Genomic DNA, 27267 nt, shown 5'->3' with positions numbered 1-27267 from the left:
TGCTTTAAATTTTTTTCATCGCTTAGCAACTGTTTTGCTGCTTCTGAAAGTTTAAAAAGTTGACATAGGATGTGTCTGAAAAGCCAGCGAGGGAGAGAAAATAGCAGTTTCAAGTCAACACCATCTTTAACAGGCAAGTTACATAATATGAAATAAAAAATGCTTCTCAGCCCTGGAGTGGAACAGGAACATATGTGGAAACTTCAGAAGGCTTTTGGGACAAAGATTATCATTTGGAAGTGGCTCTAAAACTTAAGAGAAATTTTATGCCAACAACCAAATAATTTTTCCTTATATATATATTTTTGATGCTGATATTTCTGATGGAAACACATGTGAAGAGCTCTAGGGGAGAAAAAAACTCACTCTTCTTAAAGACAAGAAGACAATGGTCAAGAAAAAAAAAAGACATCCGAGAACTGAATAGAATCTCGCAAGGAAAAGAAATAGAAAATAGAAAAGGAATAGAAAATCTCTAACAGCAGCAGTTCAAGGAGACCTCTTGTCAGAAAATGTCTCCATAAATCCTAGCCTTTGTCTGTCCCCCCTCTTTTAAAGTCAAATGCTTTTAGACTAAGAAAGGTGATGGACCAACTAGAAACCTCAATCTTCTCTCCTTTGAGTACCAAATAATCATATTAACTCCTAAAATGAACCTAGTTTTTCCATGACATTTTCAGACATAAATGAAATAGTAATATCATTATCTGACCATTTTAGTTTGTCTGTCAACCCCCTCAACAACTCTCTTTAATAAAGTAAAAAAAGTTTAAGACTGTGAGTCGAGTCTAAGGAGGTCTGCTTCTTCCCAGTCCTGAGATACTTTATGAAGCTCACTGAACCTCTTCAAACTCTAGTTTGCTTAGTTGTAAAATATAAAATAATACTTTTACTACCTATCCTAACAATGCTCTGAAGAAAATGCTATATAAATGTCAGCTTTATTTTAGGTTGTTCTGCCACTAATTACATATGTAACCTAGGACAAATTACTTCTAATCTCTCAAAGGTTGAGTTTTCTTATCTGCAAAATGGGTTTAATACTTTCAGTACCTACTTTATTGAATTATGAGGAAAAAATGTCTAAACCATTAAGTATTGTAGAAATGTAAGCTATTAGCTTTCAGTAGTGCTCTTTAATTCCATTGTCTGAGAGAAAAGGGACAAATTAACTGAGATGTGGCAGTTCTTTATCAGCCAGAGTTCTTTATTATTATTAAGAAATCATGGGGGCAGGTAGGTGGCACAGTGAATAAAGCACCGGTCCTGGAGTCAGGAGGACGTGAGTTCAAATCCAACCTTAGACACTTGACATTTACTAGCTGTGTGACCCTGGGCAAGTCACTTAACCTTCATTGCCCCACCAAAAAAAAAAAAAAGTCATTTGAGAAACCTAACATAGAAGTCCTAACATGAAATGAATAGACACTTATAATCTTTATAGATAGGGCATAGATAAAATGGGAACCCAAGAAGTGTGTATGTATGGAAGTAGAAATGTGTGTGTGTGTGTGTGTGTGCGTGTGCGCAATCATGTGTGTGCACACACAAGGAGAATTCTTTCGTTTACAGTAAAATGGTGACTGATCAAGAGTGGAAGGGAATGGCTTAAGGGATTATTTATAAATATAAATATTTTGTTGTTGTTCAGTCATATCCAACTCTTCTTGATTTTTTTCTTGGGAAAGATGCTAGAGTGGTTTGCTGTTTCCTTCTTCAGCTCATTTTACAGATGATGAACTGAAGCAAACAAGGTTAAGCAACTTGTTCAGGGTTACACAGCTAGCAAGATTCTGAGGCTGGATTTGAACTCAAGATGAATCTTCCTGACTTTAGGCCTGGCATTCTATCCACTGGTACCACCTAGCAGCCCCAAAAATGGGCAAACATAAATATATTTTTTCATATGTGTGTGCATACATATATACACAATACCAATTAATCAATAATCATTAACATCAATAAACATTAATTGTTTTTTACTATGTGTCAGGAACTATGCTAAGGACACATACATACATATGAAGAGAGAGCACATGAATGTGTGTCTGTGTGTGTGTACATTTAAAAGTTTCTTGTCTTTTTTTAGAGCTAGATTCCAGATGCCCTCCCAAGCCTCTTTTTCCTTACATGGCTGCCTATAGCTCCCTCTCCCTTACTGCTCAGCTCCTAACCACAAGGGTCCATCCTCTCCAAAGCAGCTTGCCTTGGATAAAAGCCCAAGGATGACTACCCAGATGTGAATTTCAGGGAAACAAAGACAGGGAATTTTCAAAGATCCATCATGAATTTTAAAACTATGAGAACTGCCTTTCTGTGTTAGAACAGTAACATTCTTTGGCTAATTAAAAGTGACCTCTTAACAGCATGCATGCATACACATACACACATATATGTATATACACACAGAGACACTCACATATGTATCTATGCTTTACTGTCCATAAAAATCGAGTTGCTTTGACATTTCCTCTCCAAGAGAACCCACTGGTTGCTTTCTCTTGGTGGACTTTTTATTTTGCCAATAGGTTTTCATTTAAATGGTATGTTTGTTTTTGTGCATATGCCCTAAGGCATATCTTGACATGTCTTTAGTAAGAAGTCCTAACGGATAAAGAACATTTGTTATTAGTGCCTGGCATTTGTAGAACATTTCTTTATACACGTCCTTCAAGAATTCATTATTTAGAACTGGAAGTGAAGGTAAGAGCCCAGCTAATCTAATCCTCTCACTTGACAGGCAAAGCCCACAGTGGTGGTGGCACTTGGCCAAGATCACAAAGGTAACAAGAGGCAAGGCAGGGTTCAAATCTTGGTTTTCTGAGTCCAAACTCTGCTATGGATGAGGAAACTGAGACTTGGAGAAGTCACATGACTCCACCACATGTCTGAGACTACATTTTGCTCACTGCCAATCTATCCCTATGTTTTCTTGCCTCTTGTACTGAACCTGGTGAATCGGTGAAGTTGCTAAGCATTGGAGTGGGAGTCAGGAATATCTGATTTTGAAACCTACCTCAGTCATGAGTCATGTGATCCTGTAAGTCCCTTTCATTCTTACTTCCCTCAGCTGTAAAATTGGGATAATAGACCTGTCTCACAGGGTTGTTAGGAGGGGTTCAGGTTGACACGTACGTGATAGTGATTCATATTTTACAAACAAGAAAACAAAGGCTCAGCAGGGAGCCACTTCACCCTTCCTAATTTAAGTACCATATCTCTGGTAAGAAAGGGTCTGACCATATCTGAAAGAGGTGAAAAGAGCAGGGGGTGCTTGTATCATTTCCCCCCTTTTTCTACAGTATAGATATCTTGTTCAGTTCTTTTGATTATTTTTAAATTTCATTTTGTTTGCCAGAGTGATAATGGACACAAAGTCATCAGGGATTTATGTGGAGATACTGTCCATAGTCTGCATAATAATGATCACAGAATTTTAGGGGGACTGGCAGGAATAAGAAAAAGTAAAGTCACAGCTAAGATTGACAGATAGCATTTAAACAGTATTATAAGGAAAAAATGTCTCAAAAGAATAAAATTTTTTATAAAAGTATAAAATATGTCACCACTGACACGATCCACTCAGATGTTAGAAAGCAACAGTAGAGCCATAAAAGAAAAATTCTTATTTTTCTTCATGTTCTCAAGTTTTATTAAGAAAAATAACCCAACAATATAAAATACCAAAGGTTCCAAGCAGGTGTAAATCTGTGAACTCGGGATTCTGTGAATCTTGCCACTAGTATTGTAAATGACTTAGTCTGCCAAGTATCCCTAAGAGAAAGAGGTTCTTTTAAACCTAGAAAAACAAAAAGTATTCTAGCTTACCTAAAGTTATAATGACCTTTCTTCCTATTGGTATCATTCATTTCATTCTCAGAGAACTTTTTCTCAAGCAAAAATCCTGTAAACTCCATTATCATCATCATCTAGAAGATAAAAACTGTAGGGATTATTATGACCGTCATCTCTGACCCTGGAGGGGGAGCCTGCTGTGTAGGGGAGCCGTATTTCTTACCATGAAAGGCCGTTGGGACAAGAGGGAAGAGACTAGGATGGAGAGGGAGTATCAGAAGACCACTAAGAACATTAGAACTCTAAGAGCCTTGTCATTTCACCAGACCAGGCTTGAAATAAAAGTTGAAAAAGTACCAAACAATAGTACTCCATGGCCTTCCCAGCTGTGGTTATTACCACTTAAAATGACATCATCTATTATTTAAAAAAAATTGATTCCCTTCAAGTAGGCTAGTAGAATTCAAATGCCATCTCTGCCACCAGCTTTCTAGTGTGGTCCTCTGCAAGGAATCTAATTACTGTTGGTTCCAGTTTTATCCTCAGTAAAAATGAACAGAATGCCATGTAGGCTGGTTTTATATGAAATTCATTCATGACAACTCCCAAAGTAGTTTGAAATGGGAAAGATAAATTTATTTCATTAGTTGAAAGAAGTAGAATTGTTTGTACTTCTAAATATTGATAAAACTTCCATGTGTGTGTGTGTGTGTGTGTATGTATATATATATATACAACTATATATGTGTATATATATTTATACATATTTATATATGTATATACATTATTATTGAAAAACTTGGGGGTAGAAGAAGCATCATGTGGCTATTCTTTTTTGTTCATAAAATATTTGAATTCAGTCATCTTCTACATCTAAGTGTCAATGCAGCCTCATCCCTCGGAAAAAGTGATTTTCCTCCCACACTTCTCTTAACACCTTGTTCACATCTTTTTTTTTAAATCTGTTTAGAATTTTATTTTCCAAATTACATATAAAAACAAATTTTGACATCAAGTTTTTAAAACTTTGTGTTCCAACTTCTCTTCCTCCCTCCCTCCCCCCCCCAAGAACTCAAGCAATTCAATGTAAGTTATACATGAGTAGTAATGGAAAACATCTCCACATTAGCAAGGTTGTGAGAGAAAACAGATAAAAACAAAATTTCAGATTAAGGAATTGTCAAAAAAAAGTGTTTTAATCTGTTTTCAGATACCATTAGTTCTTTCTTTGTAGATGGATTGCAATTTTCATAAATCCTTCAGAGTTATATTGGATCATTGCATTACTGAAAATAACCACGTGCTTCCCAGCAGATCATCTTACACTATAGCTATTCTTTTGTATACAGTACATTTCACTCTGCTTCAGTTCATGTAGGTCTTTCCAGGTTTTTCTGATAGCATCCTGTTCATCATAACTTTTATATGGTTGGTACCTTAAACTTGACAAAGAATTTTCTTCATAATAGCCCAGCAAGTAGGTACTATACATTTTGCCATTATAGTTGATCATCATAACTATTTCCCTCCATCCTATTCCCTTCCCATGATATTTACTCTATTTTCTATTTTCTTTTACCCTATTCCTCCTCAAAAGTGTTTTCCTTCTGACTGCCCCCTTCCTCACTCTGCCCTCCCTTCTTTCACCCTTCCTTCCTTATCCTCTTCCCCTCCCACTTTCCTGTAGGGTTAAATAAATTACTTCTCCCAATTGGGTGTGTATGTTATTCCCTCCTTGAGTCCACTCTGAAGAGATTAAGCTCTTTGGGCTAATTCTGTGTTCTAAATATTTCTTCCTCCCTATGAAATCAAACAATTCAATATGTCATACAAGTGCAGTTATGCAGAATATCTTCACCTTCCTCAAAAGCATTTTGATTTTTACTGTTCCCTCCTCTAATCTGCCCTTCCCTCCTTCCCCTCTTCTCCCCACCCCCTTATCTCCTTCCCCTCCCACTTTCCTTCAGGGCAAAAATATATTACTATACCCACATGAATATGTATGTATGTTATTCCCTCTTTAAGCCAATTCTGATGATAGTAAGGTTCACTCATCGCCCCCCTAGAACTTCCCCCTCTTCCCGTCCCCTCCATAAGCTTTTTTCTTCTTTCCTTCATGTGAGCTACATCTCCCCTTCCCCCTCCGCCAGTGCATTCCTCCTACCCCTCAACCCTATTTTAAAGATGCATTCATGGGTTAGGTAGGTGGCACAGTGGACAAAGCACCAGCCCTGGACCCAGGAGGCCCCAAGCCCAAATCCAGCCCCAGACAAAAGACACCCCACCCTGCTTGCCCCACAAAGAACAAGGATAAACAAAAAATAAATGCTTTATAGATATCATCCCTCCATATTCAGTTCAGACCTGTGTCTTCTAAGTGTATTCCTTTCAGCTATCCTAATACTGAGAAAGTTCTTATGAGTTTGAAGTTAATCTTCCCATGTAAGAATATAAACAGTTTAATATTTTAATATCCCTCATGAATTCTTTTTCCTGTTTACCTTTTTATGCTTCTCTAGGGCCTTGGATTAGAAAGTCAAATTTTCTATTCAGTTCAGGTTTTTTTCATCACAAATGCCTTAAAGTCCTCTTTTTCATTGAAGTTCCATTTTTTCCTCTGAAATATTATAATCAGTTTTGCTGGGTACGTGATTCTTGGCTGTAGTCCCAGTTCCTTTGCCCTCTGGAATATCATATTCCATGCCCTCTGGTCCTTTAATGTAGATGCTGCTTGATCTTGTTTTATCCTTACTGTAGCTCCACAGTATTTGAATTCCTTTTTTCTAGCTGCTTATAAGATTTTTCTCCTTGACCTGGGAGCTCTGGAATTCAGCTATAATATTCCTGAAGGTTTTCCTTTTGGGATCTTTTTCAGGAGGTGATTGGTGGATTCTTTTAATTTCTATTTTACCTTCTTCTTCTAGAATATCAGGGCAATTTTCCCTGACAATTTCTTGGAAGATGATGTCTAAACTCTTATTTTGGTCATGGTTTCCAGGTAATCCAAATGATTTTCAAATGATCTCTCTTGGATCTATTTTCCAGGTCAGCTGTTTTTCTAAGGAGATATTTCACATTGCCCTCTATTTTTTTTATTCATTTGGATTTGCTTTACTGTGTCTTCATTTTCACTAGCTTCCATTTGTTCAATTCTAATTCTTAGGTTATTATTTTCTTCAGAGAGATTTTGTGTCTCCTTTCCCATTTCGTTTTTCAAGTTGTTGACTTTTTTCTTATGACCCTCCTTCATCACTCTCATTTTTCTTTCCATTCTTTCCTCTACCTGTCTAAATCTTCCTTCTATCTCTCCTACTTTCTCTTCAAAGTCCCTTTTGAGCACTTTCATGGCCTGAGACCGATTCATATTTTTTCTTGGAAGTTTTGGATGTAAGGTCCCTGAGGTTGTTATCATCTTCTGTGGGTGCACTTTGATCTTCCTTGAAACTAAAGAAACTTTCAGTAGTTCTCAACTTTCTTTGCTTGCTCATCTTGCCATTCTTTTTCTTGACTTTGAACTCTCTCTTCCAATGGGGTCCTACTTCCAAGCTATACTGTCCCAAGCTTCAGAGGGTCCCAAGTGTTTTGGTTTGAGGGAGGACAGGTTTTTCTGTCCCCGGGCCTGTTCACTGGTCTAAAGATAACTTCAAGCCAACTTGCTAATTAACCAGCCAGCAGAACTTTGCATGCTGTGATGGTTCTTAGCTTCCATGACCCTGCAGTCTTCCCCGACCTGGGCCTCCCTCCACTCAAGATTTCTTCCTGGTTCCCTGCTGGGGTGGGACAGTAAAATTCCTCCTTAGGCCCCACAGACACCCCTTTATTTTCCCCCCTGGCCAGGCATTCAGCCCTCTCACCCGACCTTAAGCTTAGTTCCAGAAGACACCAGTGCTGCAGTTAATTTAGAGACTCGGGGGTCATTTCCTCTGGTGCAGCATGCCTGGGGTCTGTTTAGGCACAATTGAGGGGTTGGACTCTTCTTGCAGCCCAACATAGCTCCCTTTAATCTGCATGTGGCTGGAAAATAATCTCAGCCCTTCCTTTTTGGGGTTTTGCTGCCACAGAGGTTGTTTTATTGCTGTTTTGGGGGTAATTGTGTCAGGAGCTCTGTGCGTTTAATGTCTTACCTCCACCATCTTGGCTCTGCCTCCAGAAGTTGTTCACACCTTTCTTGTGGGAATTATTACATCCCAGTAAATACTATAATTATATGTATACATATTGTCCTTCTGGGGAGCCAGACTGCTTTCCCTGCAGCACCTAAGTAACTTAACTCAAATAAAGACTTGTTGAACAGATGAATGACAAGCACATATCTAAATTGGGGAAGTAATTTCATTTTTCTGGGCTACTTTTCTCCCAGTATATCTATGTATCCATTCCCACCCCCCAAATTCTACCATCCTAGCCTTACACTGGATGCTCTGTCTCCTTTATCCTTCTTCTTCTCAATTATCACTAGCCAGATGTTCCTTGACCATTTTCCCCTCCTCAGTTGGAATTTACCTCTCTTCTTTCTCCCCAACTGAGGCCTATGTGCACTGCGAATTGTAACATTTTCCTACATCCCCCCCGGCCCCAACATGTGCTGGTAAATGTTTAAAAACCAAGGGAACAGGGAAGTGTTTCATGACACACTTTTAAGTTTAATTGGCATTATTAACAGTTACCTTATCACTTTCTTTACTAGACAATCAACAAAATAATAAATCGAACCCTGTTCTGTAGCATTTGCCAAATGTGAGGTGTAAATGCTCTTACTGAAAATTTAATGAAATGGCTCCAGCAGATCCCTTTCCCCAGACATCCCCCCACCCCTGTCAGAATCTGCATACATAGTGTAGCCAGTGCATTATGAAAACATAGTGCCTAGAACTGTGGGAATCACAAGCCAGCCCTAGGAAGCACAAGGAGGGAGAGACGTATTGGTATTCACAAAACTATTCATTTACAGTGAAGTTGCTAATAATTCTGGGCACCTGATAAGGCCTGTTGAATATAAAAATATAGCTTTTGTATCTGCCTGTCTCCTACAAACAAATCAGAGAAATAATCTTTAATCTCTCCTATAAATTAGTAAACAGATCAGAGAAATTATATCTTATAATATCTCCTACTAACCAGATCAGAGAACATGATATCCATACCTGTCCTCCTACGAAACAAATCAGAGGCAGACAGAAAAAAACATAATATCAATTTAATATTTTGTCCCAAGAAGAAAGAAAAACACATGATCATGTGGAGACTTGCCTCCTAAGAGAGAAGCTCAAAATTCTCTTCTTTCTAAGGTTTTTTAAGGTTACTTGGCTCACAGGTTACAGAATAACTTCATTGGCATGATACAGATCAACCCATTACAAATGTAAATCAGTTAAACAATACAAATCAGTTTAACAGCTCAACTTAAAGCTGATCTTAATGAATAGATAGGTGGAAACAGGAATAGGTATTATCAGAGATAAGGAGATCTCTTTTCCTGGAGAAAGAAGATAGTGAATAAGGATTTCAAAGGGGCATTTGAGTTTGTTTATTCTCTTGGGGAAAGTAAATAGGGACTGTCTGGTTCACTTTGAAGTCTTTGAGCAAAGGGCCTTTTGCTCCCATAAAAAATACTTTTGGATAATAAGCTACCTCCATCAAATCTAGATGATCCATATATTCATATTAATAGGCCATAATAAATGCTTATTGACTGAGTAACTTACTGTAGTAAACTTTTAAAACAAAGGTTTGTGGGGTTTTTTTAATGGCAAGTGGAGGGGGGTGCAGCTAGGTGGTGCAATGGATAAAGCACCAGTCCTGGATTCAGGAGGACCTGAGTTCAAGTCCAGCCTCTGATACTTGATGCTTATTAGCTGTGTGACCCTGGGCAAGTCACTTAGCCTTCATTGCCCCACCCAAAAAAAAAAAAGTAAATGGGTAGGGGTGTGTGTGTGTTTGTGTTTTATGTATATGTGTTTATTCAATTGTCCCTTGTCTCATTCAAGAATTATGGCAAGCAAATATTAGAGGGTATGTATGCTAGGGTGCTAAGTGGCACAGTAGATAGTGCTGGGCCTGGAGTCATGAAGACTTATCTAACTGAGTTAAAATTTGACCTCAGACACTAGCTGTGTGACACTGGGCAAGTCACTTCACCCTGTTTGCCTCAGTTTCTTATCTATAAAATGAGCTGGAAAAGAAAATAGCAAACCACTCCGGTATTTTTGCCAAGAAAACCCCAAATGGTGTCACGAAGAGTTGGACATGATTGAAACAACTGATCAACACATGCTAAGCAGCAGTCCACACAACAGTGGTCCCATGAAATGCTACTGTTCACACTGAAGAAGAAGGGCATGGTTTAGAGCCTGTAGGGCAGAGCCATTGAACATTCTCTTATGGAAGTTCTGTGGAAAGAGAACTTTTCATGAAAAAGCAAACAACCAGGGCAGCTAGGTGGTGCAGTGGATAAAAGCACTGGCCCTGGATTCAGGAGGACCTGAGTTCAAATCTGGCCTCAGACACTTCAAACTTACTGTGTGACCCTGGGCAAATCACTTAACCCTCATTGCCCTGAAAAAAAAAATGTTAAAAAGCGAACAACAATGTGGAAGCCTAAAAATTCTGCTCAGGGTGTCTTTGGGAGGGGGCAGATTCTTAGTATGGTTGATTTAAGATCTGGGAGGGACACTGGGTCATCTAGTTCAACCAGCTCTTGGACTTGACCTGAGATGGTGGGTAGATACATAACCTGTGTTCTTGCCGCCACACCCATCTCTGCCCCACTAGCCCAACCTGCAAGGAGAAGAGAACGCTCACTTCTTGGAGGAAATTTTAATTTACAACTGAACAACACAACAGAACATTTTTTCTTTCCTTCTTTTGACATTTGAACAATCTCTTTTATGACTTTTAACATTTTGTTTCAAACTGGCTCTCCTCTTAGAGTAACACATTTTTCACTTACAAATGTTATGTAAATTGCTACACAATAAGGTTTATTGTCATTCTACCACATTGCCCTAAATGTTTGACATGGTGAATTGGCTTTGCTAGTTTAAACAACTCAAATATGTTAACTGGCATGACCAACTTGCTGGCTTGCACTGTGTCTCATTGCCCTTGGCAAATAAAGGATGGCAGGATTTAGGTTTTTACAGTTAAAATAAGCCACTGAACAATTTCTCCAGTACATTAGACAAAAGCAGTTTCTTTCTTCTTTTCTCCCCACATGTAGTATCATATTTTAGGTTATCTTGTATTTTATTAATATTTTAACACAGTTATCCTCAAAAGATGCTAGATTTTTCCCATCCTCTTCCTCTGCCATTTCTGCCTCTTTCCCTCAGTCCATACTTGTACAAAGCCGAAAGGATCCCTCCAGGGCTTCATGCAACACATCCTCCCTGTTCTTTCCACTCCCCCTCCCCCTCCCCCCACTGCACCCCAGTCTTATGGGAGAAGTGAGAGAAAAACAAAGCAATTCACAAAAGACCATCATACAGTACCTATAATGGACGGGTTGGGGTGGGGGATGGGGTCCTTTCTTACACCCTAGGCTAGTCTTGGAAGTCACAAAATCTAATAGTTGAAGACACTGAGACCCTTTGATTTTGTAAGCTCCAGAGAATTTAGCATCCACTCCCTACCCCCTATCAGACAGAAAATTCCTTAAAGCCAGCCTGTTCCTTGCTTTGGACTTACATCATCACCATCATCACTACTACCTACCATTACTGTCCCAGGGTACTGGGATAGCTCTTCTGGTTTTTGTTGGAGAGAGGTTTGAATTTCCCTACTATTTCATCACCTATTAAGGGTCTATCCTTAGCCCTCCTCATTTGCTTTCTCTTCCTTGGCTATTTCATTTGCAAATTCAACTAACACTGCTGTGTAAATGTCTTCCAAATCTGTGTTTCTAGGGCTGACTTCTGTGCTGAGCTTTAGACAGGTGACTGCTACTAAACTGAGGATAGGGCAGGTATGGTACAGAGGATACTATAGAACATTGGCCTTAGAATCAGAAGGGGTGGGTTTGAATCCCACTTCTAATGCTTGCTGGAGCATCAGCTTGCTCACCTGTAAGATGGGTCTAGCAGTACCGCTGTTACTTAGCTCACCAATTGTTGCATGTCTTAAATGAGATCTGTCAAACATTTGGAGAAGCTTAAAGCAAGCTACTATCATGTCGGTCTGGTTTTCCCAACAGCACTTCAAACTCAACACAACCCAAATCCAGCTCATTGTTTTTCCTTTAATGTATTTGTCTTTTGAACTTTACATATTCAGGTATCATTTTCCCTGATAAAATCTGGCACCACTGTTTACCTAGTGTCTTAGGCTCACAACTTTTGGCCTCTTTCTATTGGTTATGTGATGAGATAGAGAGCCCAGTTTCGTTGGCCTGTTAACTATTTCTCTGGCATCTGCCCCATCCTTTGTATTCCCACTGCCACCACCTTCCTGCAGGCTCTCACTGCCACCTGGAGGACTTTTGTATTATCTTCCTGAGAGTTCTTTCCACCTCCATTCTCTCCCTTTGTAATCCATGATTCCACTGCCAGAGAGAGTTCGCTTTGTTACTCTTCTCAGAAATTTTCATTACCTTCTTATGAGCTCCTCAAGTGAAGCTCAGTATTATCTGCCTGGTACTGGGAGCCAGACATAATCTAACACTGTCCCACCTTTCTAGCCTCATCTCATGTTACCTACTCAGTACACTCTATGCTCCAGCCAAACTTGATTACCTACTCTCCCCTCCCCCCTGGTGACAAATATATAGCATTTTATTACATCCACATTGCTTATGATGTCTCTGGGAGAGAATGACTTCACCCATACTACCTCTTAGCCTACTGACATCCTATAGAACTTCCAGGTCCTAGGACAAATGTTACTTCCTCTGTGAAGCCATCCCTCATATCATTTCACAGGTTTCCCCCCCCCCACTTTTAGAGTGGGTTATTTACAATGGGATGGCAAAAACAGAAGTAGAAACCATTCCCCAAAATTGGGGGTTTAGTCTCCCTTCTACTACCTTGATCACTGAGGAGAATGGCTTTAAAACTTGAAGTAGTTCCTCTCAAATATTTGTCCTCACGTCACATTTTACTGGGCCATAGCCAATAAATAAAATGATTCCCTTGCTTGCAGAAACCAGCACCTTGCTGCTGAGCCACTGTTAGTGCCTTCTCAATTCACTGGACTTGTGAAAACTCTGGCATGGACACTAGTTCATGGTGTCCTCCTGATTTTTCAAAGCTCACTAGGTCACACCCTAATCTATTCCACTGTAAACACTTGCTTTCCTGAGACAGAAAAGACTAGGCACACTAAGGATAGATGCAGGAGGGCCATGTGTTCATGTTGATTGGGGCTAGGAAAACAGGCTGCTGATGCTAGCTCTGTCCACACCAAATGTTTAGAGCAGGCCTTGTCTCCTTGCTCAAATTTAGCCAGAAAATTCCTTCAGACAGGAAATTCCTTAAAGTCAGCCTGTTCCTTTCTTCTCTGTTGGACTTATATCTCACCATCATCACTCACATAATTTTGTATGTTTCTCCTGTACTTCCATATTCTATTGTCTATTAGTTATTTAGGTTCAGATCAAATAACCCATCTTAAAGAGGCCATATCGGGTGGCAGCTAGGTGATGCAGTGAATAAAGCACCAGCCCTGGATTTGGGAGGACCTGAGTTCAAATCCGGCCTCAGGAACTTGACACTAGCTGTGTGACCCTGGGCAAGTCAATTAACCCTCATTGCTGGACAAAATAAATAAATGAATGAATGAATGGATAGAGAGATAGATAAATAAATAAATAAATAAATGGATAGATAGATAAATAGAGAGGCTATATTTTATATATGTGTCTTCCTTGCTACAGTGTGAATGATCAAATCCGACCTCAGGCACTTGACACTAACTGTGTGACCCTGGGCAAGTCATTTAATCCTCATTGCCAGACAAAATGAATAAATGAATGAATGAATGGATAGAGAGATAGATAAATAGATAGATACATAAATAAATAAATGGATAGAGAGATAGAGGCTATATTTTATATATGTGTCTTCCCTGCTACAGTGTGAATGTCTCTCTATAACTATGTCTATCTGCCTATCTATCTGTCTATCTATCTATAGTAAGCATCCAAGAAACTCAAGAAATCCTTATTGAATGAATGCTGAATGAGTTCTATGCTCTCATGTGACCAACTCAGATAGTTTATCACCCTGACATGCTGATTTCTCATGTACTGTATTATTGACACATATAAAGGAACAAGTGCTTTGTTTAAAATGGTGCTGAAGAGGAGGGTCATAAGAGCTGTACATTTATTCGGGGAAAGGCCAAGATTACTTGGTTTATATTTCACAGGGATTTGACTTTAGACATTTACTTGCAATCCCTACATGAATACTTTCTTAGGACTGCTTTGATTTCTCCTCTGATCAAAAATCCTTGGCAATCCCTCTTGCTTCTCTTTCCAGGTTTATCTTCACATCTTCCCCCTTTCTTAAACTCAAAACTGTAGCCAAACTCGACTGTTCTCTGCTTTTTGAACATGACCTATTTTTTACTTCCTTCATGCCTTTATCAACAATTTTCCCATGACAGTATTTCCTCCTTCCCTCTTTCGGTCTTTTGAATTCCATAAGCTGCCATCTACCCCCAAAGGTCAATTAATCTCCTTGATCATCAGTTCCTCATTTGTAAAAAGAGATAAACTAGATGCCCTCTAAGACTGCTTCCACTTCAAAATCTATGATCCTGTGTCACCAATGAAGCCTTCCTTTATTCCCCTCCCCACCCAGGTAGTTAATATGGCCTTTCCATCCTCAGACATTATTTATTATGTTAAATTTGACATATTTTTCTGTGTTCATATCATAAAATCCTAATAGATTATCAATTCCATGAAAGCTGGGACTACATTTTATTTAAACTTTATATGTCATCTGATGCCTAGCAAAGTGGTCCAAGCATAGAAAACTGTTTGCTGACTTGGAATATAGACAGAATAAAGCCAATGTGACATAAAGCCCGAGCATTGTCATAGTTGATTAGCTGATGGTCCCTTTTTCTGATCCTGGGCTGGTTCTTGGTGAATAAGAAATGTAAAGTTAGATTTCTTCTCTATATTTTCTTCTTCTTGTCATACCCCCAACCAAAAAAAATTAGGATGGGCAGAACAGTTGTAATCTATGTGAAAAGGAGATTCTAGGTCATGTACCAAGTTCTCCTTCCAAGTAAAATTCACATGCCTGTTGTCATCACAATCTCTTTTACTCTGCCAAGAACACAGCATGTTTGAGCTTCAAGGTATTGGTGGCCTCTGCCAAAAATAAAAATAAAACATCCTTATTAGAGCTAGTTTCATATCATGTCTCTGGATGATATAGGAAATCATATTTCTGATTTATGGAACTATTCAATATAGAATAATTAATTGTGAGAAATAGAAAGTAGCCTTATGAGTGGAAATGAAGCATTTTGCAAATTAGGTTGGAACTAAGAGAAATTTGTGGCTAATTTTAATAGGAAGAAAAAGTCATATAAAAATAACTTAAGTAGGCTTACTGTATTCGGACCAATTTTTTTAGACATTCTAAAACCTGGAAAGGAAGGATCACAGACTCTGCAAACTATTTTAATGGTTAAGAGATTCATAGAAAAAATTACTTTTAACATTGTTCAAACAAAAAAATATACTCTGACACAACCACATACACACATATATACATATATATTTGTGTGTTTGTATGTGTATGCATATAGCAACGAGTAAAGCATTTATAGAGCTCTTACTACGTGCAAAACACTGTTCTGCGTGCTAAGGCTACAGACAGGAGACTCCTTTCCTTCAAAGAGCTCGCATTCTAAAGGAGGCAATATCGCATGAAAGGTTTCAGCTATAAGTTAGATGGAAAGGTTTCCTAGTCCTTAGGGTGCAGTGGCAAAGCAGATGGGAATGCTTCTTTAATGTCATTTTCCCTGATAAAATTATGCCAGTTTCTGATGTTGAATGAATTGACATTGCCAAGGATTTGGGTAACAAAAACTTTGTTCTGGGGGGTCTTGGGTAGCTGCGGCTATTGCACTTTCAGGGGACAGCTGTCAAGCTGTGTTGTCTCCATAAGGGGCTGAGTAGTTGAGGTGGTCTTTTCTTTGGGGTGCCTGTCTGCTTCAGGGTTTGCCTGCCCTGGGGGTAGCAGCTGGTGGCAATGGCTGGACTCTTCTTCACAAGGTTGCTTCTTAGCAAGGGCTAGGCTGAAAGCAGGACTAGTGGTCAGAGTTGGGGGTTACTCCTAGGGCTCTTGTGCCTATTCTCCTGTTGGTGGCACTTGGTCAGCAGTTGTTGCTTACAGTGATGAGAAAGGTGGACATACTCACTATTATTTCTCCCCTCAGTGATGATTATGAGGGCTGGCCTAGAAGAAAGTCTATTGATTTGGCAGACAAAGCTGTTCCCAAGACTTAGTCCTGGACTGTCATATAGGTTATCAATATTTACCAAAGGGTTGTTATTGGACCATTAGTTTATTGGTTAGCACACAGCATAGGGCCAAGAGTGTGGGTTTAACTCTCTTTAGAGTTGTTAGCTTTACACTGTTCATACTCACAGTCGTCATACTTTACCCCATTCAACTGCCACACAAATTTGTTTTTACCCATTAGGAGACTGAGCTATGGAATGTGGATTAATGTTTATGCATCCATTACAGCAAGTGGAAAGATAACGAATAGGTCTAAGACATCATTGGAACACACATCTAGAGGTGAAAGAAATCTCAAGAGACATCTTGTCTCACCCCCCTCATTTTAGAAATAAGGAAACTGAGGCCCAGGGGGCTACGTAATTTGCCCAAGGTCAGAGAAGTAGTATATGTCAAAAGCAGAATCTGAACACAAGTCTTTTGGCTTCTGAGATACATACACACACACACACACACACACACACACACACACACACACACAGACACACCTCCCCCCAACCTCCCATTGTACAATCTTCATATTGGAAGATGAAAAGATTTTCTCACAATATGATGTCTAAAACTATTTTATTTTAAATGTATACAAGGCAGTAAATTCTGGCTGGTACCCGTTCCTGTTTTCTGAGGCCTAAAATAGGCTTTTTTACCCACTTCCCAGTTACTATCAACTTTGGTGACTTCAACTCTAAATAGTTCCCCAATTTAAGTCAAGGGCCTATTTTTCAAGGGTAAGTTAGAGAACTTGGACTAAAATATGTGTTTTTAAGGGACCAATTAAGATTACTCATGGTAGGACGAAGAGGATGGAATATAGCACACTTTTGGTTTACAAAGTGTTTTGTTCACAACAGCTTTATGAAATAAGTAGTCTACGTGTTCCTGTTATTCATAGAACATGTAAAAGTTTAGATAGTTAAGTGGAAGAATTGGCAATGGTCTTTGGATTCAAAATCATCTTCAACTGAATTAAAAAAATCTTGCCTATCTAATTACTTTAAAGGAATCTGTGTAGTTGGATACTTTGCAATTAAATATAGGACATTACAAATATATACTTTTGCAAAGGTTACTTGCTTATTAGCTCTGCAATGAAATGATATGATATATTATGCTGGTCTCTTAGAGAACCTTCTTCATTCTGCTGGTATTTTTTTCAACCTATGAATATGCTGAAAATAAAAGTGCAAAGTAACAGCGATCAGTATGTAACAGTATTTAACATCACTAAAGGGAGGTGTAATCAACACTGAACATGTGCTAATAGAGTGTGATTTAGCCACGGGTCAAATCACATAGTCCCTTACAATGAATACAACAATAGCTTTAAAATATATAACATGGAATGGAAAAAATAGACTTAATGGATAAGTGGCACATTTGAAAAATAAGTTTTGATATTATAGGTGCAAAAAGAACTCTATTTCATGGATTTCCTATTTGTCTTCCCTTTTGTAAACAGACAGTAGTATATGTTTACGTCAATTTAATTCTATGAGTGTTAGCGTGAGATTCAACCTTTGATCACCGCTCCTCATTTAAGAATGAGACCTAGCCAGAACTGAAAATCTGTTGCTGAATCTGTTCTTTGTTTAGCTGGTTTAACCCTAGGGCTTCTATGATTCTTGACTCATTGTTACAGTTTACAGTTATTTCCTATGTGACTGAATCCTGCCAGATCACCCCTGCAGAAGCATTTCTCTGCCCTCCCCCTAGCTGGGCATTTTTGATACCTGACTGATTTATTGATGCTAGACATCACTTATTCAACCTTATCCCTTCCTTGATGACAATATAGTTCAGATACAGACTCTTTGCCCTATAATACATCTATCCATTTTAACATAATTAATCTTAGATTATTTGATTATTAAATGGAATAAAAATTGACCACATAGTTAAAGAAAGCAGTGTTGCAGTAATATTATATTCTATGTATATAATGTTTGATTCCCACCATGTGTATGTCAAATGTATGTCTATGTGCTATGTGCTATACATAATGTACATATTCAGACAGGTATCACATATGCATTTGTGTGAGTGCATGTGTGTGTGTGTGTATGGGGGGGAGAGACAGAGAGAGAGAGAGAGAGAGAGAGAGAGAGAGAGAGAGAGAGAGAGAGAGAGAGAGAAAACTTTAACTTTGTAGAGTGAATCACTAGTGTCTGTTTGATGGATCCAAATTGTTATTTTATAGCACAGTTTAATTTAGAAACTGAGTAGGAACTCATATAGGATTTTTGGAAATGGAACCTAGAATTTTTTTTTCCATTTTAAAGAACTGAAAAGCTATTTAAAAATATCAATCAAGCTACATGTTGAAGATGGTATTAGATGGTAGAAAAGGCACTAAGTCAGGAATCAGAGTGTCTGCATTTGAACATGACCTCTGATGCTCCCTATGTGACTCTGGACAAGTCATAACATCCCTGGGCTTCAATTTATTTATCTGTAAAATTTATTCATCAATGGGATGAAATGGTCCCTGAGTTCCCTTCCAGGTCTGGATCTATGATCCTATAATCTATTATCATACATAATACATAAATATCTAGGAATCTTAAATTATATACCCAAATAATCCTTGTAAATATATGCAGTTTAAAGATAAAGACTATATGTTGGACAAATAGGATATTCATGAACTAGCATTTGATTTACATCTACTATCAAAACTATATTTGTGAACATTTAGAACTGTTCCACTAGATCTTCTATGGGATGTGCAAAATACATACACACATGTCTGTCTGTCTGTCTGTATGTATGTATATGTGTATATATAGTGATTAAAGAAAACAGATTACATATACAATTAACCATTCAAAATTCTGACACATATTATTCTAAACCATAACACTTTACATATAAAATAGTATTTCTTTTAATGAAGTGTTTTTTCTGCAACATGTATGGGTATTATGTAATGTTATTTCATTTTGGAACTAATTGGGCTAAAAATGGCCCTTTGTTAGGATAGTAAAAATCCCCATTATCATATATGGCTTATATTTCCTATTTTAAAAATGGAACTGAATGCTGTAATATTAGCTGAATTGATCTAGACCTGATTCCATCCTCCATTCCAGAACATAAACATGGCGTTGGTTTTCATTACAATTAATCCTCAGAATATTAGAATTTGGATGTTTAGACTTTTCGATGAAGAGCTATTAAGATGAATAACTATGAGCGCAGCTAGGTGGCGCAGTGGATAAAGCACCGGCCCTGGATTCGGGAGTACCTGAGTTCAAATCTGGCCTCAGAGACTTGACACTTGCTGGCTGTGTGACCCTGGGCAAGTCACTTAACCCCAATTGCCTCACTAAAAAAAAAAAAAAAAAAGATGAATAACTATGACTTTTTCCCATATAGGATTGACATTTTCAAGTATGTGATCTACGGTGTAGCAGCTGCCTTCTTTGTGTATGGAATTTTGCTGATGGTGGAAGGATTTTTCACAACTGGTGCCATCAAAGATCTTTATGGAGATTTCAAAATCACTACTTGTGGCAGATGTGTGAGCGCTTGGGTATGTAATTGCATGAACTCTTAAGTAGTTTCTTTTAAAAATGCACAGGTGTTTGATTGTGTTAACCAAAGTATTAAAAGCATTTTTTAAAAATCTTCCCTCTCCTATGTGAGAGGGGTGACGAGGGGATGGGTTGCTGTGATGATCCAGTCATCATCACTGGAGACAGGACCCTAGCTAGAAAAGAAGAGTTGGAGCTACCTCCCCATAGCCATCACTGGCCCAAATAGTAGACCTTTCACCACCTAGAACCGACTGTTCAGTCCCCTCCCCATCATAGCTGTGGATTGGTAATTCAATGAGTATCATTGGAACTAGGACCTTGGACAAATCTATTTTTCTTTACTTAGTAATTTATAATAACCCGCAGGGTAACAAATTGTTAATAAACCCTCTTTTCCTTTCCATGTCGTGGAATTAAAGGTTGACTAAGCAAAAAAACAAAACAAAACAAAACAAAAAAAAAACTTCTCTCCCTGCTCCCCTGTATCCCTATCCACCTCAGTCTTACTCTTTCAGGTTCTATTCTTCAAGGACCTCTATCGCATTTTTAATAAAATGCTCTTCCTATTAGACCTCTTGTCTTATATATGCTTTCCATCTCCTTGAAATTATGGAAACCTGGCTATATACCCAGTAGACCCTCTCTAGGACTACAAATTCTTCCAGGCTTCCTGGCTATTGACACCTAACCAGGAATAAAGGTTGATCTGTTCCTTTTTCCTCACTGTCCCTCCCATTTTTGGTTGCTTTTTTTTTTTTTTTTTGGTGAGGCAATTGGGGTTAAGTGACTTGCCTAGGGTCACACAGCTAGTAAGTGTTAAGTATCTGAGGCCCGATTTGAACTCAGGTCCTCCTGACTCCAGGGCCAGTGCTCTATCCACTGCACCACCTAGCTGCCCTCCCATTTATGAATCCCTTCAAAAATCTCTCCTTTTCTATCTAAATTTATCATCTTTTGGAAATCTTTCTTGTATTTAAATACTGCAGTTATATATAGGTTAATCCTCCTCTTTCTCAATGAGTATAATACCTTGCTCATATTCTTCTTTGTTCCAAATCCTGCCTTTATATGGGAGGATTTCAGTATATATAAGTTGATATCACTCCAAACACACTGCTCTCCAAATTCATCAATCTCTTCTACTCTAACAACTTCACCTTTGGTCTACCTTAGTCACACAAGGTTGATTAGACCTTTGCTTTTGTCATCACCCACAAGTGTTCTTCCTCTAAAACTACAACTTGGAAATTCTCATTAATTTTAACCCCCTGTCTTTACATCTTGCTCTGAGCCTCATCCCTCCTACCCCTAATCAGGGTCTTCACTGTAACTCCCCAAGTCACTCTACCCTTCTTTGCCCTCCCATAGGATTTGTTCTGGCCTCACTTTCTTCCCTTCAAAATCTGGATTCTGTGGTTAATCATGTCAACTTTATACTTTTTTGTATCCTTGAATCCTTTGCCTCTTGAGAGAACTGATAGAACTATCAACATACGTATGCTCTTCCAAACCCCATTAGTTACATTGTCTGCCTTCTCCACTCTCACTGTGCTGACTGGGTCTACTACAAATTTATGTTATTTTATCTCATCTTGGTCCTCCTTGGTACAAGGTAATCACTGTTCTACCCTGATTTACTCCCAGTGTTTATTCAGAATTTTTTTTCTCCTTAAGCAACCTGTGCCAGACCCTGCCTTACCCTTTCAGCCATGGATTTTGACTCCTACCTTACTGACAAAAAAGGGGACAATGATCCCTTCAACATCGTTACTTCATCTCTCCTCCTTTGCTTCAGTTTAAAAGAATGAAATAGTCTTTTTCTTTACAAAAGCCAACTCCACTAAATATGACTTTGATCAAATTGTGTCCTATATCCTCCATGAATCTGCCCGTTCAGTTTTCCCCCTTTATAATTTTCAATTTCTTTTTATTTACAAGCTTTTTGTCTGCTGCTTACAATCAAGTCTAGGTCTCCTTAATCCTTAAAAAAATGTCTTCCCTTTACTTAACCAGTTCCTTTAATCTCTTTTCTTTCACTTCCAAATTCTTAGAACAAGTTACCTCCAATTTTTCTTGTACTTTCTCACTTTCTACTCACTATTCCACCCATTGTAATCATAGTTAGATTTCCTACTCTACCACTCAACTGAAATTCTTCTATTCACAGATACTAATGATCTCCTAACTTCTAAATACAATAGTCTTAGTCTTTGGCCTTCTTTTCTGTGGCTTTTGACACAGTTGTATACTCTTTCCTTCTAGGTATTCTCTCTCTTCCCTAGGTCTCATACCAATGCTCTCTTGGTTTTCTTATTTTCTTACCTATTTTATCCTTCCTATGTTCCTTTGCTGTATCATCATCCATGTCCTCCTCTCCCCTCCACCGTGCATGGATATGCCCTACAGATCTTTCTTAGGATCTCTCTTTTTTTGCCTATTCTTCTATCTCTCCCCCTCTCTCTTCCTACCTCCCCTTCTGTCTTATCCCTCCCACTTTCTTTCCCCTTCCCCTTCGCCCTTCTCTCATCCCATAAATTTACTTATTATCTCTATGTAGATGATTCCACAGTCTATATATTTAGCCTTCATCTTTACCAGACTGCAACTCCATGTCACCAACTGCAAAACTGACACCTCTACCTGGGTATCCTATAAGCTGTTCAAAGTCATAGAAACCACTGTCTTTCCCCAGCCCCTGAAACTCACCACTTTTCTGATCTTTCCCTTTTCTGTTGAGAGCATCACCATACTTTCAGCAACTAAATTCACAATCTCAGAATCATCCTTGTTGCCTCACCCTTCTATCCAATCAGTCACCAAGCCCTATAGACTCTACTTCCCCAAGATCTCTTCCTCCACCCCTCTCTTTTCACTCTCATCATTATTCCCTTAGTTCAAGCCATCATTGCTTCTTGCCCAGATTATTGTAACAATTTCCTAAGTGTTCTCACTTCTGCAAACTATAGTATACACTACTGCCAAGTTTACATTTCTAAAGTGCAAGTCTTGGGGTCACTTCCTACCTCAAAAAGCTTTAGTGCCTCCCTGTTGCCTCTAGGACAAAATACAAATTACAATTTCTCATTTAAAGCCCCTTCCAATCTGACTCCACACTATCATTCTAGACTTATTTTCATTACCCAACCCTCCAATAAACACCCACACACCCCAATCCAGTCAAACAATATTCAACTGATGTTAAAGTATGGACAAATTGTGTTTGGCTTTAAAAAGTAGGCCAACTATATTCTTACCCTAAGGATATTCTGCTAAAAGAGTAGGTGATACATTTTCCAAAGTCTCTGAATATTTAAAAATATATTCAAGAAGTTTCCCTTTGTAGCATGTAAGACCAAGTATAGATAAAAGTTCTAAATCTGGGTCAGAGTAAAATGTACATAGTATTTCTATTCCCAAAAAGCTGATGAAACTTTTGACATTTTATATTCTCAAATATAGTAAAACCCTCTTATGAAATCTCCTCTCAGTAATATTTTGGGGTCAAAGTGTGTTCTTGCATACCATGAATGTTGAAATCCCTAAGCATGATGGCAGGGGATAGGTTGAAGAGAAAATCCTTAAGACAGATTTAGTAGTCAAGAGACAAAATAAGTAAAAACTTGGCACAGGTTGGGTCTTACCAAGTCAGAAAGGCTTTGAATATGAAGCCAGTGGTAGACTGTATGTCAGTTGCTCTAGGACCTAGCTACAATTCTGAGAGGCACAGGCACTGGAATGTTCAGCACCTAACCACCAAGTACTGAATTTTCATAAAGACTTCTAACATGTAGAGGGGTTGAGATGTTGGTTGGAAGAGGGAGTACCCACATTAATGGAATTATGGATCTTCTTTAGTATTAAAGTAAGGAGTACAAAGTATAAGAAATCCCTATAACAGGTCCCTTAGCATGAGAATTATAATGGTATTCAATCATATTGCCAGGTCCTACTAACATTATTTCTTAATAGCATCTAAATAGAACCATATGTGGACACCTGCAAAGGAAAGGTAAACATTCTCAGATATTTGACAAGTCTTTTGTTTATCCTGCCCATATCATATTCAGGAAGCAAAACAGCAGGACATTTAGGGCTTTTTCATACAAAGGAAACCAGACACAAAAATGTAGAGAGCTGCAGGAATTTAAAATCAGAAGATGGTTGCTAAAGCAATTTAATTTTGTCTGTTATTAGTGGGTTTCTATGAACAAAGAGGTTTGTGTCATTTGAAATACTGAGGGGATGCCTGTCTCTGCTCTAAGTTATTGGGGAACTTAGCTGGGGTTGCTAATATATTGCTATTTATAAATTAGAGGCTATTGCACCAGTCTTTGGCATCAAGCATTTATTATTAATTTGACCACGTGTAAACCCAGCATAGAATCCCGGGAAAGGGGGGTGGGGAGACCCCAGCCCCTGGGTAAGGTAAGTCAGTATCAGAGAGGGATGCCACAGGAAAAGAAGAGACAAGAGCACATGGCTCTCAAAGTCCAGAGATCCTACATCACCTAGATAGAGAAGAGAGGGGGCACGTGGCTACCTCCTTTGGCTTGGGGTCCCCAAAAAGTCTATTATTAATAATAGTTTTCTCATATAAGTAAGAGGAAAAGGGAGTTTTTAGGGTAATATTAGAATTTCAATTTCAATATTCCTCCCCCCCCCCATTTTCTAAGCTGAACCAACTGAATCCTTGCTCTTCCCTACATGCTAATTGTTTATCTCCTGCCATATTTGTCCCTCAATTCCAGGGAGGTAGTCTCACTCACATTAAATATAAGCCATGTACTCCTGTTGCCTTCTCCTAAATCTTCATCCCTATTGAGAGCAGCTCTCTTCTTCTACGGGCACATTGCAGATAGATTTGCTCTTTTCTTGGCATTTTGGACCTTTGTTGTCTTCTGAGCAAACTCTTCTCTAGCCAGAAGCTTTTCAAAGATTATTCCATTTACTTTCTTGCTTTGAAAACAAAACCAAAAACATATAATTACTTCCCGGGCCACCCTCTTCACCATCTTCCTTTTTAGAACCAAGCATTTTTGTTCTCCACTGTCATTACCAAACCATTCTTTTGCTTCTATTCCTAGTTAATCCTACATACCTTGAAATGTTTATTATTTTTGACACTACTCTCCATGCATTGCATTCTCCCTACTGTCATCTACTTTCTTCAAGGTCACTCATAAATTTCTTAATGATTTTTATCCTTAACTCTTGTAATTTGTCTTTGATTACCATACTTTAGTGAAACTGCTTTCTTAAAGGGAATCAAACAACTATCTTATTATCAAATTCAATGACCACCCCCTCCCCTGCTTGTTTTGATCCATCCTCACTTTTCTTGCCCTCTCTCCACATCTTGGGGATTATTAGCAACTTCTTCCTTCTAGATATTTTCTTTTCTATTCAATGATAACATGCTTTCCTCCTCCTCCTTCTCCTCCTCCTTTTTCTTCTTCCAGGCAATGGGGGTTAAGTGACTTGCCCAGGGTCACACAGCTAGTAAGTATCAAGTGTCTGAGGCCGGATTTGAACTCAAGTACTCCTGAATCCAGGGCTGGTGCTTTATCCACTGTGCCACCTAGCTGCCCCCCTCTTCTTTTACCATTCCTTTGCTGGCCTGTTAAAAGGTCCTTTCTAACTTCTTAAGATGCATATTCCCCAAGAACGTCCTTTTCTTTTGTCCTATATAGAATGTGGTGAAAAGACAATGATGTCCATTAGGAGACAGTCCTAATGAAGACCAGTGCAAAACTATCATCAGAAGATCTGACTTGCTCCTTCACCCAGTTGTCTCTACCACATGTGTTCCTGATGATAGAATTCCCTATGTGTGATCCTATGTTCTTCCACTCTTACCACTTAGGTGTATTTGTTAGAGTGAAATTTATGGGGAGGGGGGAATGCCCTGTTATTATTTTCATTAGTGTGTCACAAAATATCTTTGCTTGGAACTATCTTCTGTGGCTGATTAGTAAAAGTAAATGAAAAGTAAAAGTTCGAGGCCTGTGACCTATGTTTTAATGAGAATTCTCATGGAAAAGCGAGAAACTAGTATAATTTTATAGGATGCTATGGGTGCTACAAATGTACTCAGTATCTAGATATTCAAATGCATCCCTGTTCTCAGCAATGTTGATGTACCTTTCAAAAATATGCATCACAATCTGCCTATGCTGTTGACTATTTCAAAAACTATTTGCTATAAGAGATCCACTCATTGTGCTAAGGACTTTCTTTTCCTTTTTCTTGACACATCATAAGTGGAGAAAAAGGCAAGTCAGTTATCCCCTGGTCTTGCCACATAATCATCACATATTTCTTTTTAAATTTAATTTTATTATTTTCCTGTTACATATTACATATAAGAATAGTTTTCAACATTTGTTTATACTGGATTTTTATTTCCAAATATTTCTTTTCTCCCCCCCCACTCCTTTCCCTCCCTCCTCCCCAAGACAGAAAGCAGTCTGATATAGGTTGTATATGTACAATCACATCAAACATATTTCTACATTAGTCATCTTGTGAAAGAAGAATCAGAGCACAAAGGAAAAACCTCAAACAAGAAGAAAAAAAAAACATTCCAAAAGTAGAAACAGTATGATTCAATCTGCATTAATAATTCACAGTTCTTTTTTCTGGATGTTGAGAACATTTTCTATCACAAGTTCTTTGAAACTGTTTTGGATTGTTGCATTGCTGAGAAGAGCCAAGTCTATTCCGATTGTTCATCACACAATGTTGCTGTTACTGTATACAATGTTCTCCTGGTTCTGCTCCTCTCAGTCAGCATCAGTTCATGTAAGTCCTTCCAAGTTTCTCTGAACTCTTCCTGCTCATCGTTTCTTATAGAACAGTAGTATTCCATTACATTTATATACCACAACTTGTTTAGCCATTCCCCTATTGATGGGCATTCCCTTCGATTTCCAATTCTTTGCCAATGACATATTTCTTTTTGATCATATCTGATATCAGATGATATCATATCCTTTGGTTTGTTTTCATAGTTCCTTATTTATTATATGGTGAAACCTGAGCATACCTGCTGGGTATTTTTCTGTTGCTCCACTGATTAACTGACATTTGTTAATTAAAATTTCAAAACCTGTTGTGCCAATTACTTATTTTTTTTGTTAGTTTTTGTTTTCGGTTTTTGGTGGGGCAATGAGAGTTAAGTGACTTGCCCAGGGTCACATAGCTAGTAAGTATCAAGTGTCTGAGGCTAGATTTGAATTTAGGTCCTCCTGAATCTAGGGCCAGTGCTTTATCCACTGGGCCACCTAGCTGCCCCCTGTGCCCAATTACCTATAACTATATAATAATACTAATGCAATTTTTAAGTGGGTTCTATATTTTAAGAAAATATTTGATTGTCAGTAAAGGAACTTTGCAATTCCCCATGGGGGATTCAGTCCCTTCCTTCTTTTTACTTTTGGACCTAAATTGTTGTT

The 27267-nt window shown here is 38.4% G+C and overlaps 1 protein-coding gene across 4 annotated transcripts in view; it reads left to right on the top strand.

The window, feature by feature from the left end:
- GPM6A (glycoprotein M6A) overlaps nt 1-27267 on the top strand; it is a 495836-nt gene that overhangs the window by 420500 nt on the left and 48069 nt on the right. For all 4 annotated transcript variants that reach the window (XM_043970135.1, XM_043970132.1, XM_043970133.1 and 1 more), the window contains exon 3: nt 19653-19809. In XM_043970135.1, the coding sequence (XP_043826070.1) occupies nt 19653-19809 (157 nt within the window). The remainder of the gene's footprint in view (nt 1-19652; nt 19810-27267) is intronic.

Source organism: Dromiciops gliroides, chromosome 6 (assembly GCF_019393635.1).
Source record: "Dromiciops gliroides isolate mDroGli1 chromosome 6, mDroGli1.pri, whole genome shotgun sequence".
Lineage (NCBI taxonomy): Eukaryota > Metazoa > Chordata > Mammalia > Microbiotheria > Microbiotheriidae > Dromiciops > Dromiciops gliroides.
Note: the sequence above shows the minus strand (reverse complement) of the source record. Positions and strands in the feature narration are given on the sequence as shown.